Below are 14896 nucleotides of genomic sequence, written 5' to 3'. Positions count from 1 at the left end.
TAGGATTTTAGTTCAGGATTACTAAAAGGTTTTATTCCTTTTGCCCTTGCTGTGCTCAAAGCTGCTGTGAACCAGATAATAATTTCCAGTATTATTGGCTGCCATGGCTTTCTCTCATTCAGAGATAAATCTCTAAAGATTTGTGATTTAGAGTGTTTGAAAATTAGTCCTTAATTCAACGGTCATAGAAGATAAAAAGTGAATTTTCTAATGCTTCTATTTGAAGAGAATAAGGGTAACTTTTGATATAACATATACCTCAAATCCTAGGATACTTCTTAAAGCTCCATTGTTTCCTTTCTCATTCTCTGAATCTCTGCTCAACTCAAGAAAGCAAAGACTTGTTGACCTCAAACTATGTGTCAGGTCTTCTACTTGGTGCTAAGAATGCAAATGTGAATAATACATGAATCCTTTCCTCAAACTCACTATCTTTCGGGGGAGGCATACAAATAAATGAATCCCTGTGCTGAGTCCAGTGATAAACACACCCACAGGATAGAAAAGGGGTATGAAGGGGGCATAGATTCCCAATAAAATCTAGGACTTGTAGAAGGATTTCTGTAAAAGTAAAAACCCATCTCAATTTTAAAACAGATATGAGTTTAGTCAAGAAAAGGAAGGAAAAGAAAACCAAGACAATCACAGCAGTAGTAGATAGCATAAGCAAAGACAAGGAGGAATCCCATTATGTGTATGGAACTGCAAACAGTTCAGGATTACTAGAAAAAGAAGTCTAGGGATGGATATGATTAGAAGGTGACTGGGGAAGAAAGCAGGGGTCAAATCACTAGAGGAGCATGAACTTTACCTATAGGACATAGGAAGCTACTTAAAAGCTTTAAGCAAAGAGATAAAAATGTCAAATTTGCATTTTAAATATTTCATTTAGGTTATTAAGTGGAAGTCATGAAGAGGCTTGCAGAAGTGCTGGGTGAAGTATAATGAGACCTTGAAACAGGCACCCACTGGTGTCCCCAATTGAGAATGAATATGAGAAGAGCTGAAATAGGGAGGAAAATAAGGAATTGGATATTAGATCAAATGAGCTTGAGTTACCTTTAACCAACCAGATGGAAATGTCCAGTTGGCAATTGAACATATATCTGAAAATCAAGACAAATTTCTGGGCTTAAAAGTAAAGAGATAGGAACAGATTATTTCTAGGAAGTAACTGACATCTTGAGAATAGATGGACCAAGGATAGTAAGTGGAAAGAAAAAGGAAATGAGCAGAAAATGGTCCCCTGAGGAACATCTACATTTAATGAGGCAGGTAAAGAAACTTAAAGAGGACAGTGTTGAGTAGTCAAGGGACTTCCAAAGGGAAGATAAACAACTGTCAAACCCATCAATGAAGGTCTAGACTGGCATCTTCCTCTGGATTTAGCAATTAGGTTCCCAAGAAGAACAATTTCAGTATTACAGAGAGAGCAAAACCCAAGGTCAGAGGAGAAGGGCAAATATAGAATAAGGAAGTAGAAAAAAACAGTGACAATTCTCTTTCACATTTGGAGGTGATTAAGAAGGTAAAGAGAGCAGGGCATGATGGCTCACGCCTATCAGCCTAGTAGCTCAAGAGACTAAGGCAGAAGGATTGCAAGTTCAAGGGCAGCCTCAGCAACTTAGCAAGACCCTAAGCAACTTAGCTAGGCTGTTTCAAAGCAAAAAATAAAAATAAAAAGGGCTGGGGATGTGGCTCAGTGTAGAGTGCCCCTGGGTTCAATATCTGATAATCAAAAAATAAAGAAGGGAGGAGGAGAAGGAGGAGGTTTTTGTTAGGAGCAGTTTTTCACTGATTTATGTACACAGATGGAGCAACCAATGGAAGAAGCAATCAGTAGAAAATGAGAGCATGAACAGAAGGAAAAAGAAATGAAATTTGCAGCAAGAAATTAAAAAGCCAGGAAGGGTGGGTCTTTTTAAACAAGCAGTACTCCCATCCATTGAAAATGCAATAAGGAACACTAATATGAGGATAAGAGAGAAGCAGCCGGGTGCAGAGGTGCACACCTGTAATCCCAGCAATTCAGAAGGCTGAGGCAGGAGGGGCACAAGTCAGAAGCCAGCCTGGGCAACTCTGTAAGACCCTGCTGCAAAACGTCAAAAATAAAAATAAAAAATAAGCTGGAGCCAGTTGTAAATAAATGTAATGAATGAACAGTGTGTGTTAGAGAAAAATGTTAAGAAGGAAATTAATTTCAAAAGACCTGTGGTTGCTTTTATTTTGTTTTGTAAATATATATTCTGAAAGCAATGTGAAAGATGGACTGGATAGAGAAAATACAGACATCACCTTCTGAAGGCATTCTGTATATTTCTCTCTTCCTTCACTTCCTTTGTAGCCATTCTTCATTAGTCACAAGTAGAACTGAACTCGAGCTATTTTAGAATTTAGGTAATTATTAAATAAAGATTCGTGTAGCTCTGCCCCTGTTAAATATAGCTGAGTTAAATGGTAATGTTTCTTTCTGAAAAAGAGAGAGAGAAAGAAAAAAAACTAACTAGATTGTCTTTTTATAAAATACAAAAAAAAAAAAAAACTTCCAATGACATTGTCTTTGAGCCAGTGACTCTCAATTTAAGAAAAAAAAAAGATTCTCTCTTTGAAGTGTGCAAAATTAAACAATTACCTGCACAACAAAATTTGGAGCACTCAAAAAAATGGGATCAAAATAAGGTGGGTATCTGCTATTGGAAACAGGGAAGGACGCATCAGAAACTGTGGCTCTTTAGCTCATATGAAGTGCTTTTCCAGGACCTTATTTTTTTGAATTCTCGTAACATTTTTTGAAACATACATATTGTTATCAGCATTTTACAGATAACATAACTAACTTTTTAAAAATATTTTCACTTGTAGATGGACATAATAACTTTACTTATTTTTGTGTATTGCTGAGGATTCAACCCAGTGCCTCACACATGCTAGGCAAGCACTCTATCACTATCCAGCCCAATTTTTGTTTTATTTCAAAACCTAAAACAGTGTCTGGTTCATAGTAGGCCCCCAGTGAAAATTTGTCAAATGGGAGAAAGACATTATATAAATGTAATAAAGTCCTATGGCTAACAATGGACCAGATCTCCATCCTAGGTCCTCAATCCTGTACTGCCACATTGTTTCATGTTGCTGAAGAAGAGAAAATAGGGTGACTGAACATAATCTTAACCTACTTTACACCTTTCAGTGAATGGTTAACACTTCAGAAATGCCTGCTGTCAAGATATAAACACCAGAGCCTGTATACATCCCCTTCCTCATAGTCATGCTGCATGGGCATCCCTAGAGTTCAGAAACTGTAGTATCTGCTCACTTTATTCTCTCCATAGGTCACTGGCCGTATTCTAAGCTACCTCTTCCTGCTGCACTAAAGCAGTATTTACAGAACAGGAAAGCCTTCTAGACCATCCTCCCCTCTCTGAAGGGCTATTATAGCCTCCTGGTACCAAATTTCACCTATGTTGGATGACAATGCCACCCAGTGAACATGCAGAGGGTCTCACTCACAAGATTTAGAGTTGCCCACATAGTGGGAGTGCCATGAAACACACACACACACACACACACACAAATCCATGATGCAATCCTCCATCCTGAGGGCACTGCATTTAACCATGCCCTCAGTATAGATGGTGGATATCATCTTGAAAAAGCTGTGTATATCAAATTTTTGTAAACTCAGGAATTTCAAAAGTGGGGGCGGGGACATACTATTTAAATGAATCCCATGGTAAATATATTTGTAAGAAAAATAATCTTTTTATAAGAAAAACTGTCACCTAATCCTAGCTATTTTGGAGGCAGCAGGATCATAAATTCAAGGCTAGCCTGGGCAACTCAGTGAGGCCCTGTCTTAAAATAAATTTTAAAGAAAAAAAAAAAAACTGTCACCAAATTTTTTCTGCTAGAGAATTTGGCTTTATTTTTTTTTTCTTTTTCAAATAATCTAGGTTCAGATCCAGACACTTCAGCTTAATAGTTACCTAATCTTACACAAGTGACTACTTTTCTGAGTCTGTAATCTATGAAGTAGATATTCAAATTATTACTCAGGATCATTGTGAAGATAAAATGAGACTGTAAAGCAGCAATTGAGAAGTAAACACCATTCAACATATGTATACAAAAGGTCTTAGGTCTATCAGGAAGAGATAAACTAAAAATCACCAATTCTCATCCTTGATGAGGAAACACACAGCACTTTACAGGATTAAGTCTTTATTTCCAAGTCAATACATGGTAGCAACATTGAAAGAAGGTGGTATAAATGGAAAGTAATCCAAGGTGAGCTTTTCGTTCAAGGAAATGTTTAATCATTTATTTACATGTACAGGAATAATGTCACAGGAAGAAATTACAGAGCTAAAGTTTTTTGAAAGAATATGACACAAAACTGTCCCATAGAAATAATGCAGTACTAGAAAGGATCTTAGAGAGTCTGTTTCAATCCTCTCATTTGACCAATTTTAGAGAATCAAAGTCCAAAGATGCAAAGTGGCTTACCTAAGAATACACAGTGACACATTCTTATGGAAGATTTCAAACTTCAACATCTTTATTCCCCAGAATAACCTATCTCTATGTTCCCATAACACCTTATACAACTTATTATCATGTTATATTGAAACAAAACTATCCTCTTATCACCTGGCATGGTGGTGCATGCCAGTAATCCCAGCAACTCAAGAGGCTGAAGTAGGAGAATCACAAGTTCAAGGCCAGTCTCAGCAAATTAGAAAGGCCCTAAGCAATTTATTGAGACCCAGTCTCAAAATAAAAAATAAAAAAGGCTGGCTCAGTGGCAAAGTGCCCCTGGTTCAATCCCCAATATTAAAAACAAAACAAACAAAAAACTATCCTCTTCCCATGGACTAGAAGATTCCAATATACTAGGCTGCTGCTCAATTTATACTTACATCCCTAGCACTTGGCTTGTGTTTAGATGCTCAACTGCACTGAACCATAACCCAGTTAAAATTGTTTGGTAAATGTGAAGGAAACATGCATTTCCTATTTTGACTTTTCATTCCTTTTAACCAAGCAACATATTAAAAATGCTAATGTTGATATAGAGATGGGTTCCTGAAAGGAATATCATCATTACAGCATAGGTCCAACTAGATTGCTGGATTTATTTATTTATTTATTTCTTATTTTTGTACCAGGGGTTGAACCCAGGGATGCTTAATCACTGAGTCATATCTTCCACCCTTTTTATTTTTATTTTTTTCTGTTTTGAGACAGGGTCTCACTAAGTTGATTAGGGCCTAGCTAAAGCAATCCTGCTGCCTCAGTCTCTGGGATTATAGGTGTCTGCCACATCACCAGCAGATTGTTGGATTGTTGGATTTTGATGACTGGTTTTCTTTCTTTTTTTTAATATTTATTTTTTTAGCTTTAGGTAGACACAATATCTTTATTTTATTTTTATGTGGTGCTGAAGATCGAACCCAGTGTCTCACACATGCCAGGTGAGCGCACTACTACTTGAGCCATATCCCCAGCCCCTGATGACTGGTTTTCTAAGAGTTTTTTTCAACCATTTTGAAACAATAATAGCCCAAATAAGAAACAGTATAATTGCTGATGTGGCTACAGTGTGATATTCTCAAGTCATTCTTTTTTTAAGCACTTTCTAATAACTCCACAATGAGCCTTTAAAAGAAGCAGATGCAAACAGTATTTTTTAAAGTAGAACAGGGACTAAATTGAGAATCTTTTTTTTTTTTTTAAAGAGAGAGAGACAGAGAGAGAGAGAGAGAGAGAGAGAGAGAGAGAGAGAGAGAGAGAGAATTTTAATATTTATTTTTTAGTTTTCGGCGGACACAGCATCTTTGTTTGTATGTGGTGCTGAGGATCGAACCCGGGCCGCACGCATGCCAGGCGAGCGCGCAGAGTAACTTAAGAAACTTGAATTGGAGTCAGAAGATGTAAATCTAGTTCCTGTTCTCTTGCTAACTTCTTATTTGACCTTGGGCAAATCATTCCATTCTCTGGGTTAGATGATCATTCAAGTTCCTTCAAGTTTAAATGCTATATATAAACAAAAGTTTCCATCAGTCCTTGAGAGTCAGGGATGGAAAAAAATAAAAGTAAGGAAAGTAGAAGACAGGTTGTACATATCTATTTCCTCAAAATTTCTTCAAGGCTCACTTCTGCCATGAAGCCCACTTTAGCCCATATCAATCTCTCTCTTTTAAACTTCTACAGAATTATACTACTATTGTTAAGAGTTAAAGAGATTTATAAAGTGTTTCTACTAACATCTGGCATATAGAAACTGCTCAATAAATGACAGTAGTTGATGTTGTACCCATGCGTTTAGCACTAATCACATAACCTTCTGTTTGATGCATCTCAAATTAGTGTGATGATGAATCACCTGGAGATACCTGTATAAGTATAAATTCCAATTCAGAAGATGTAAGGTGGAACCTGAAAGGGTGTAGCTCAAAAAGCTCCTGGTTGATGCTAATACCACTGGCAAGGACCACACTTTGAACACAGGGATAATTTCTAGGAAACTTTTTAAATTTTTTTTTTTTTTTTTTACTTTTCCTATCTACCCACCTGGAGGGTAAGCTCTTAGAAAACAGATACTATTTCCCATTTTTCTTATCAAATAAACCTTATAAAAAGAAGGTGCTCAATGAACATCTGTTGAATTATCACATCTGCTGTATCTAGGAAATTAAGAGTGCCTAGTTATGCTGATTTTCAAATAAAACAGTGAAATGTGCCAGAATGAAAAGCTAACTTGGCCACTGGGATCAGAACCAATGAAATGGAGGCTGAGGAGAATCTGAATGAAAACTTACCTCTTCACCAGAGAGAGGATAATACAAAAAAAAAAAAAAAAAGATGACATACACAAATTGGTACCAGTTCCTTGTTTAAGTATAAAGAACATTAAAGTGCAATCCTAATTGCACTTCAAATTTAGAAATGAACCTGAAGTCATACATTTTCTGATGATATAAAAATACTACTAATAATGAATAACTTATATAATGAAATTGACTTCATTTTTTAGTGGAACATTCACATTTTTCAATGATCTTTTAGTGTGCAATTAATCTAAATAACTCAGGCAACATGAAAATATTTCAAGCAAAAGAAAGAGAGAGAAACACACTCCAATTTTCCCATCAACCTAGTCAGTAGTAAGGTCTCCAAATTACATTGCCCACAATTACACTAATAGAAATTCAAAGAAATCTGCTACGTATAAAGGATGTTCTGAGAGGGTGCCTATTTTAAGCTTTTCTTTAAAATCTCCAATTATTTAAATGCTTGTTAAAAACACTCTTTATTTTAGCATTCTATAATTCCGATGGGACCAATATTCTTAAATTCTACTGGGAGATTACTCTCTGACTTCCTATTTAAACACCAGGAAAATGAAACGGATATATATGATACCTGCTTACTGAATGCTATCTAAGTAGCTTAAACTGTGAGACAGATTTATCAAAAATCAGCCTTTTGAGCCAAAACCACTTTTGTAAGGTACTGTGCTTGTCATATGCAGGCACCTGCTCCCTAATTCATAGGAATCTTTCAATAGAATCATTCATCAATATTTAACTGAGTTGTTTTTAACAAATTAAGACCTATGTTAGAAGACGAAAAAGTCTGCAATTCTGGGAATTGCTATTAAGCACAAAAACACAGAAGCACAGAAGTGCTGTCAAGCACCAGACTCAAACTGGGCTTATGAGTTTTAATAAATCAATGTTATTACTTCAGAGAAAATCAGAAAGCAGTTGGGAGTCAGCCCACAGGAAAGTGGCTTCTATTACTTCCATCAGAAGTCTAGTCTCCAGGGCAAGGCAAATTCTCTGGTTTATGCCAGGTACTCTTCCTAGAAAATAATACTATAAAATGAGAGTTGCAGATCTCAATCCACTGAAGCATTCCTAACTAAAACACAGATATGCAGCAGCTTTATAGTACAAATACAAAATAATTTTCTATCTACCTCTGTGTACCTAACTAGCACTTAGACTTAAACAAATAGGCTCAACAGGATGAGAGATCAGGAAAAAATGAATAAGGGTCAGATTCTTACACAGAAAAATGAAACACCAATGTCATTCTCTTTTCTCCCCTTTTTCCTGACCTTTCCTCAGGACTCATCTTGTGTGTGTGTGGTGCTGGGGATCAAACCAGGGCCTTGAATATGCGAGGCAAGCACCCTACCAAATGAGCTATATACCTATCCCTGGACTCATCTTTTGTGAAGCTTTCTCCAATAATTCTAGCTCTCATTAATTATTGAAAACTAGTCTCAACTAATAATTCTTGATCCCTTTTTGTTAACTGTTTCATGAATCCATTTGTCTCCAAAATTTGAGAATGAGTTCTCCAAAAGGTCCCCACATTGCTCATCCCCCTAAAGGGAACTTATTATTAATGTTGCTAATAGTAATATAATAATATGAGGCAATATAACATAATGGAGTGGCAACAATGGAGCAGGCCTAAATTCAAATCCTGGCTCTACCATTTGCTGGCTATTTGACTATGAACATTTCACTTACCTTTTGTAAGGCTCAGTTTTATGGGTAAGAATCCAAAGGGATATCATTATTGACTGTACTCGTAGAGTTCGGCATATAATGGATGCTCAATAGAGCTTAGTTACCTTCCCTTCCCCCTTAATAAGCACTTGTTGATTTAAACTGAGAGCAATTCTCAAGTGGGGGTTGTCAATGGCACTGAAGTATTTCCTTATACCTTTGCCATTACCCCCCTTGCACGACCTCTGTCATTTCCTGGTAAGGGTCTTTCTACTCCACTGTTGAGGAGAAGAAGCCAATCACAAAAGTCACCCAGAGGACTCTAGAATGGCCACATCAGCAGCCAGCAGGAGGGCACCTCCACATCCACATCTCACTTCTCCCTGCTCACACGCTCCCCCTCTCCCCAAGGCCTTTCAATGAGAGATTGAGGGAAAAAAGCAATGAAGCAGCCAAGAGGAAATGGAGATAAACAGCTCTGTGCCTCCCTCTTGGGAGGAATACTCAGGTCCAACCTCAACCCCTTTGAGAAAAAATAAAACACACAAACTAAAAAAACCTTTCCTCATATTCGTAAGGAAAAATCATCCCAGATTTCTGGCCCTCTTTTCTTCAAGCCCTTTACCAGTCAATTTCACCATCCCACCATCCCACAGGTCAACCTTCTGCTGCATCAAACAGATCCACTCCTAGTCTTAAACGTTCATTCATGCTTTTCCTAACTAGAGATAACAGTTTTCCCAGCCTTCACCATTCTAAGTTGGAAAAATACCACATATCCCTTTAAAAAAAAAAAGAAAAGAAAAGAAAGAAAGGAAAAGAAAAACATCTTGAAGTTTCCCATCTACTGCATTAAGGCAGATCCTTTTATTGTGCACCTGTAAAAATCCAGAATATATTATTTAGGTCTTCATCTCTCAGCTGGAAAAAGCTACCAATCGCTTCCACCCCCACAACCACATTATTAAAAACAAAAACAAACCAAAAACCCATACATCCCTTCCCTGCTGCACAAATTACAAGAATTTTATTCTTATTAAACAGACTTCAGCCACACTCGGAGGAAACCAGTGGATGGACAGACACCTAGGCTACTACATCTGTGACTTGATCCACCTTGATGTGCATATTTGATATCAGTCTTCAAGGGTCCAGGTTTAAAAAAAAAAAAAATCACCATCACCCCACCCCGTGCCTATTTTTTCATTCCCAATTCACTGCATATCTCATGAAGCAGAACCTTTTTTATAAATCGGTCTTTCAAAAAGGGCCCTCTGGGACCATTTTCATTTAGGGTTTGAATGTGTCTAAGCTGTCCAGTGTGCCCCTTCCTTCTCCCTACCCCCCCCCCCCAAAGAACTATTTCTTCAGAGTCTTTCCCGTTGCAAAAAGTAGCTCCTTCTCTCTGTCTCGGGGCGGTGGGGTGGAGGGGATCTGGAGCATCTGAGGAAGTCTTTTAACTCTGGAGTCACCTGTCCGGGCTGATCAGCGCCCGCCCTCGCCCCCCAAACGCACGCACGCGCGCACGCTCGTCCCCATCTCCCTGCTGCAGGACCACGCGGACCCCACTTTGCTCTGGTCTGAGCTGTGTCCTTGGGGACCACCCGGGACCATCCTCTCCCCGGCCTGCCCCGCTCCCGCCCCCACCCCACCCCGGGAGGCGCGGGTCACCTACCAGTCGGTGTGCGGCTCGTCGACGACCAGCAGCACCTTGGCCTTCCTGGCGGCGGCGGGCGCGGGCGCGGGCGCGTCCACCAGGCCCGCCGAGGCGGCCGTCTGCTTCACGGCTTGGGACAGCGAGCTGAAGAAGCTGCTGCCCACCGACGGCGCCGCCGCGGGCTGCGGCGCGGGCTGCGGCGCGGGCGCTTGGGCGGGCTGCGGCCTCCGCTCGGGGCCCGGCGAGGCGGCCGGGGTCGCCGACGAGGCCGAAGCCGCCCCTGAGGGTGGCGGAGGGGGCTGCTGGGGCTCGGGCCGCTGCAGGTCGGTCATGTAGCCATTGGGCAGGTTGGCGATGAAGCTGCTGTCCGACAGCCGGCGCCTCAGGAAGTTCATCATCTGGTTTGAGGGGCTGGGGGCGCGCGGGGCGGCGGGACCGGGAGGCGCGGTGGGAGGCGAGGGGCGGAGGGCGAAGCTGAGGCGGCGGCTGAGGCGGCTGAGGCGGCTGAGGCGGCTGAGGCTCGGTCGGCGGCGCGCGAGCCCAGCAGACAGCCGCGGCGCACTGGGCGGGCGAGCCCGGCAGCGCGAGGCTGGGCGGGAGGCGAGGGGCGGGACGATGGGCGTGGTTACGATTGGCCCCGCCCCGCGCCGCATCGTCGGCCCCGCCCCCGCCTTGCCGCCCGCGCTGAGGGCTCCTGGCCGCCTTCTCTCAGCTCTGGGGGGACTTGGGGATAGGGAGAGCCAGGCCTCCCGTCACCTGAGCGTGACTGTGTGGAGAGGGCGTGAGAGCTAGTCCTTCCCCCCGAAGGAAGGGAAGAGAGGGCTGAGTGTCTCCCCACCACCTTTTTTGGTTGGAGAGAAAAGAATCGTGTCCCAGCCGAGATGGAGGCGCAGGACACCATCCCCACTCCTTTTGGAAGGAAGAGAGGTGTCAGCCTCCCTACCTTGAGGTGAGAAAAAGGAGCCATCCCCCTTGCGCGTGTACACACACACACACACACTTGCATGCATCCCTTAATGAGAAAGAAAAGAATCACCTCCTTTCCCAAAGCTAGGGAGAAATGAGCCATCTCCCCAATCCTCAGGTGAGGGAGAAAGGAATAATTCGCTCCACTAACAAGGACCCCCTGTATGGTGAGATAAAAAAAAAAAAAAGAACCACTCCTTCTTCCTCAAGGCTGAGAGAATGTGTCTCCCCACCTCAAGAGGAGGTCAAGACCACAGGGAAGGCTACCTCCTCTACTTTGAGAGAAAGGGATCCTATCTGATGCCTGAGAAGGAGCCATGGGGTGCATTTTCAGTCGCCCATCTAATAGCTCGAACTTCTCTCCACCTCTTCACTGATCAGAGAGAGGAAGCCATGGGAAGTTTGGAAACCCTCTGTGCAGGACCCCACAAAGGGGATGTCTAAGGCTCCCGGTCTACTTCCTTGACATGCATTGGTGCATTCAATGCTGTTGAAAGATGTTTGGTTTTTCCCAGTCCATTCATTGTTCACATCTGCCTTACCATCCACGACTTTTCTGATTGTCACCTTCTGTGTGCCTGGACTCTCAATCTTGTGTGAACCTTGGACTTTTATTTTCACCTCTCATGGTGTATATCTCATGGGATATACATATTGGTTGTATTGGAGCACAACAGAGCAGATGTGCTTTGCAAGTAGACCACCTAGAGTGATAAATGACCTTGGACAAATTATCCCTCTGAACCACTTTTCTCCCAGATGATAAAAAAAAAAAGAGCAGAAATAACACTTTTTGAGGATGTTAGAGTAAATGAGAGCATGTGTGTAAAACATCTGGTATATAGTGGATATTACAGAAGTGGTGCCTAAATTATTATTATTTAAATTGGCTCTCAGTACGCCTTAACTGGGCTGGATAGAATCAGTAAGTGGCTTGTCACTGATATTGGCAAGCCATTCTTGCTTCCTACATCCCAGCTGGCACAGCTTGGGGCTTGGAGATGTGCAATCCAACTCTGAGTCAGTGTATCAGAGGGGTGTGCAGTCAATTGCAATAATGCAGCGGGCTTTCCTGCTACCAGGTCCCAGGCCCCGGGGATGGGAGCAATTAGGAAGTGGCCCCGAGTATCAGAAGTTTGCAATCTATGGGGAATCGAGGGAAACACAGGAATGATTCACCACAATAAGATGGGAGAGATGCCTTGGGTAAGGTACTCTAGGAACACCAAGGAGGGAAGAATTTGTTCTGTCTGTGAGGCTTGGGAAAGGTAATACTGAGCTGGGTCTTGAGGCATCTGTAAGAGTGTACCAGTAGAGAAGTGGAGGAAGTGCTCAAGTGAATATGGCAAGGATCTATTGTGGCTGATGACTTCTCTAGGAATTTTCCCTCAATCCTCCAGGAGCACTATGTATTGTCTTTGTTAGAACTCCTGAAGAAAATATAATAAAATATTGTGGTGACTAGAATGTAAGCTTTTCAAGAATAGGTTGGGTCTTAACCATCTGTGACCCCAACATCAGGCACCATACCTGACACAGGTCGTTTGAAAGGTGAACTGTATTCTTATCCACCCCAGTTCTTATCTATTGAAGAATAATACTGATGTCACTAATAATTAAATAGGGCTAATTTAATGCACTGTCCTTCCTGCAAATATTTTGAGGGAATCAAAGTAATCTTTTCCAAAGATATGTATCTCTATTGGTGGGATGTCAGGCACTGTGTCACTTCTGCTTTTTATGTGACTGGGGACATCCTTTTTATATAACTATATATAAAACTTGATTGATAGATGATAGATAGAAGAGAGATTTTATTAATTCTCCCAGTAAGCTTGTAGTGTATGTATAATTTTTTTTAAATGAACCAATTAACAAGTATGTTTTGAGTGCCTAATTCACATGAACATTATGCTAGGGACTGGAGTGTAAAGGAGATTAAAAGATGAATCAAACTCAAGTTCTTGCCTTAAGAAGACAGTTCAGGCCTGGTGCAGTGGTACACATCTATCATCCTAGCCACTCAGGAGGCTGAGGCAGGAGGATCGCAAGTTTGAGGCCAGCCTCTGCAACTTAGTGAAACCCTGTCTCAAAATAAAAAAGGGCTGGGGATGGAGCTCAATAGTAGAGCACTTCTAGGTTAAAATCCTCAGTACTGCAAAATAAATAAATAAAGAATGAGCAAAATCTGAAGCTGTACTCACAAGAAATAAGATTGTATGATCTACTCCTAGAAACCAAAATCCTTGTCCTTGTTGTGGCTTTATCCCTTGAACTTTTGCAAGGCACCTGGCATGTAGTATGCCCTCCAGCATTTGTAGGGGAGGCTCAGAGAGACTCTGTTTGTGTACTGATGTTCCCTCTGATCCACGGTTTTGCAGTGGTGCGCATGGTGCCAGTTACCTGTGGTGCAATCTGAAAATGCTAAGTGGAAAATTCCAGGAACAATTCATAAGTTTTGAGTTATGCATCATTCCGAGTAATGTGATGAAATTTCCCACTGTCCTGTTTTGTCACGGGGGACGTGAATCATCCCTTCATCCAGTGTGGATGTACTGGCCACCCATTAGTCACTCAGAGGCTGTCTCCATTATTCCATCAACAGTCGTGGTACAAGGGTGCTTAGGTTCAAGTGACCCTTGTTTTACTTCATGACCCCCAAAGCACAAGAATAATGATGCTGGCCAAAAGAGAATATGCTAATGAGGAGCTGTAAAGTGCTTTCTTTAAGTGAAAAGGTGACCGTTCTCAATTTAATAAGAAAAAAAAAAAACATATGCCAAGATTGCTAAGATCTACAGTCAGATGTTTTGAGAGACCAGATGTGTACCACTTTTATTATAGCATATTGTTATAATTGTTCAATTTTATTATTAGCTATTACTATTAACCTCTTTCTGTGCCTAATTTATAAATTAGACCTTGTCATACATATGTATGTTTAGAAAACAATGTAGAGAGATTTTTGTGGGTTTAGGCATCACTTGGAGTCTTGGAGTATATTCCCTGAAGGTAATGGAGGACTACTTTGTATGTTAATGTCATTAGTGCTCATCCAGCTTGTCTTTTTATGAGCCTCTCAAGGTGTGGGATTCTGTGTTCCGTTTCTCAGAATGATCTATAATGCCAGATAAAGCATCTAATACAGATTAGTCTCCCAATCATGGGATCTGGATCAGAATGTTCCCAGAGGACTGCTTTACTTAAGATTCCTTCATTAAAGCAATAGAGACAGACTCACAAGATCAACAAAAGATTTATCAAGCCAGGAGCAGTGGCACATGCCTGTGATCCCAACAGCTGAGGAGGCTAACACTGGAGGATCAAAAGTTTGAGGCCAGCCTCTGCAACTTGGCGAGGCCCTAAGCAACTTAGCGAGACTCTGGCTCAAAATAAAAAAATTTTGAAAGGGTTGGGAGGGCTGGGATTGTGGCTCAGCGATAGAGCGCTCATCTAGCACATGCGAGGCCCTGGGTTCGATCCTCAGCATCACATAAAAATAAATAAATAAAATAAAGGTATTGTGTCTAACTACTTCTAAAAAATAAATATTTTTTAAAAGGCTGGGAATGTATCTCAGTGTTAAAGTGCACGTGGGCTCAGTCCTCAGTCTTAAAATATTAAATAAATATATACACACACACAACATATATATCAAAAAATTCTATTAATTACATTATTTTCTGATAGGTTTTAATAAGAATTTCCTTGTGGAAGAACAGACTGTTTTCTCATTGGGCATAGGAGG

General features: G+C 41.1%; 1 protein-coding gene across 1 annotated transcript in view; it reads right to left on the bottom strand.

The window, feature by feature from the left end:
* The window catches only part of Syn2 (synapsin II), a 148167-nt gene extending 137476 nt beyond the window's left edge, over positions 1–10691 (bottom strand). Inside the window, exon 1 of the mRNA XM_027931906.3 lies at positions 10201–10691. Coding sequence (XP_027787707.1) covers positions 10201–10580 — 380 coding nt within the window. The 5' untranslated portion in view covers positions 10581–10691. The remainder of the gene's footprint in view (positions 1–10200) is intronic.
* Between the last annotated feature and the right edge of the window lie 4205 nt (positions 10692–14896).

The sequence above is a fragment of the Marmota flaviventris genome, chromosome 20 (assembly GCF_047511675.1).
Source record: "Marmota flaviventris isolate mMarFla1 chromosome 20, mMarFla1.hap1, whole genome shotgun sequence".
NCBI classification, from domain to species: Eukaryota; Metazoa; Chordata; class Mammalia; order Rodentia; family Sciuridae; genus Marmota; species Marmota flaviventris.
The sequence above is the reverse complement of the archived record's forward strand: the minus strand, read 5'-3'. Positions and strand labels throughout refer to the sequence as shown.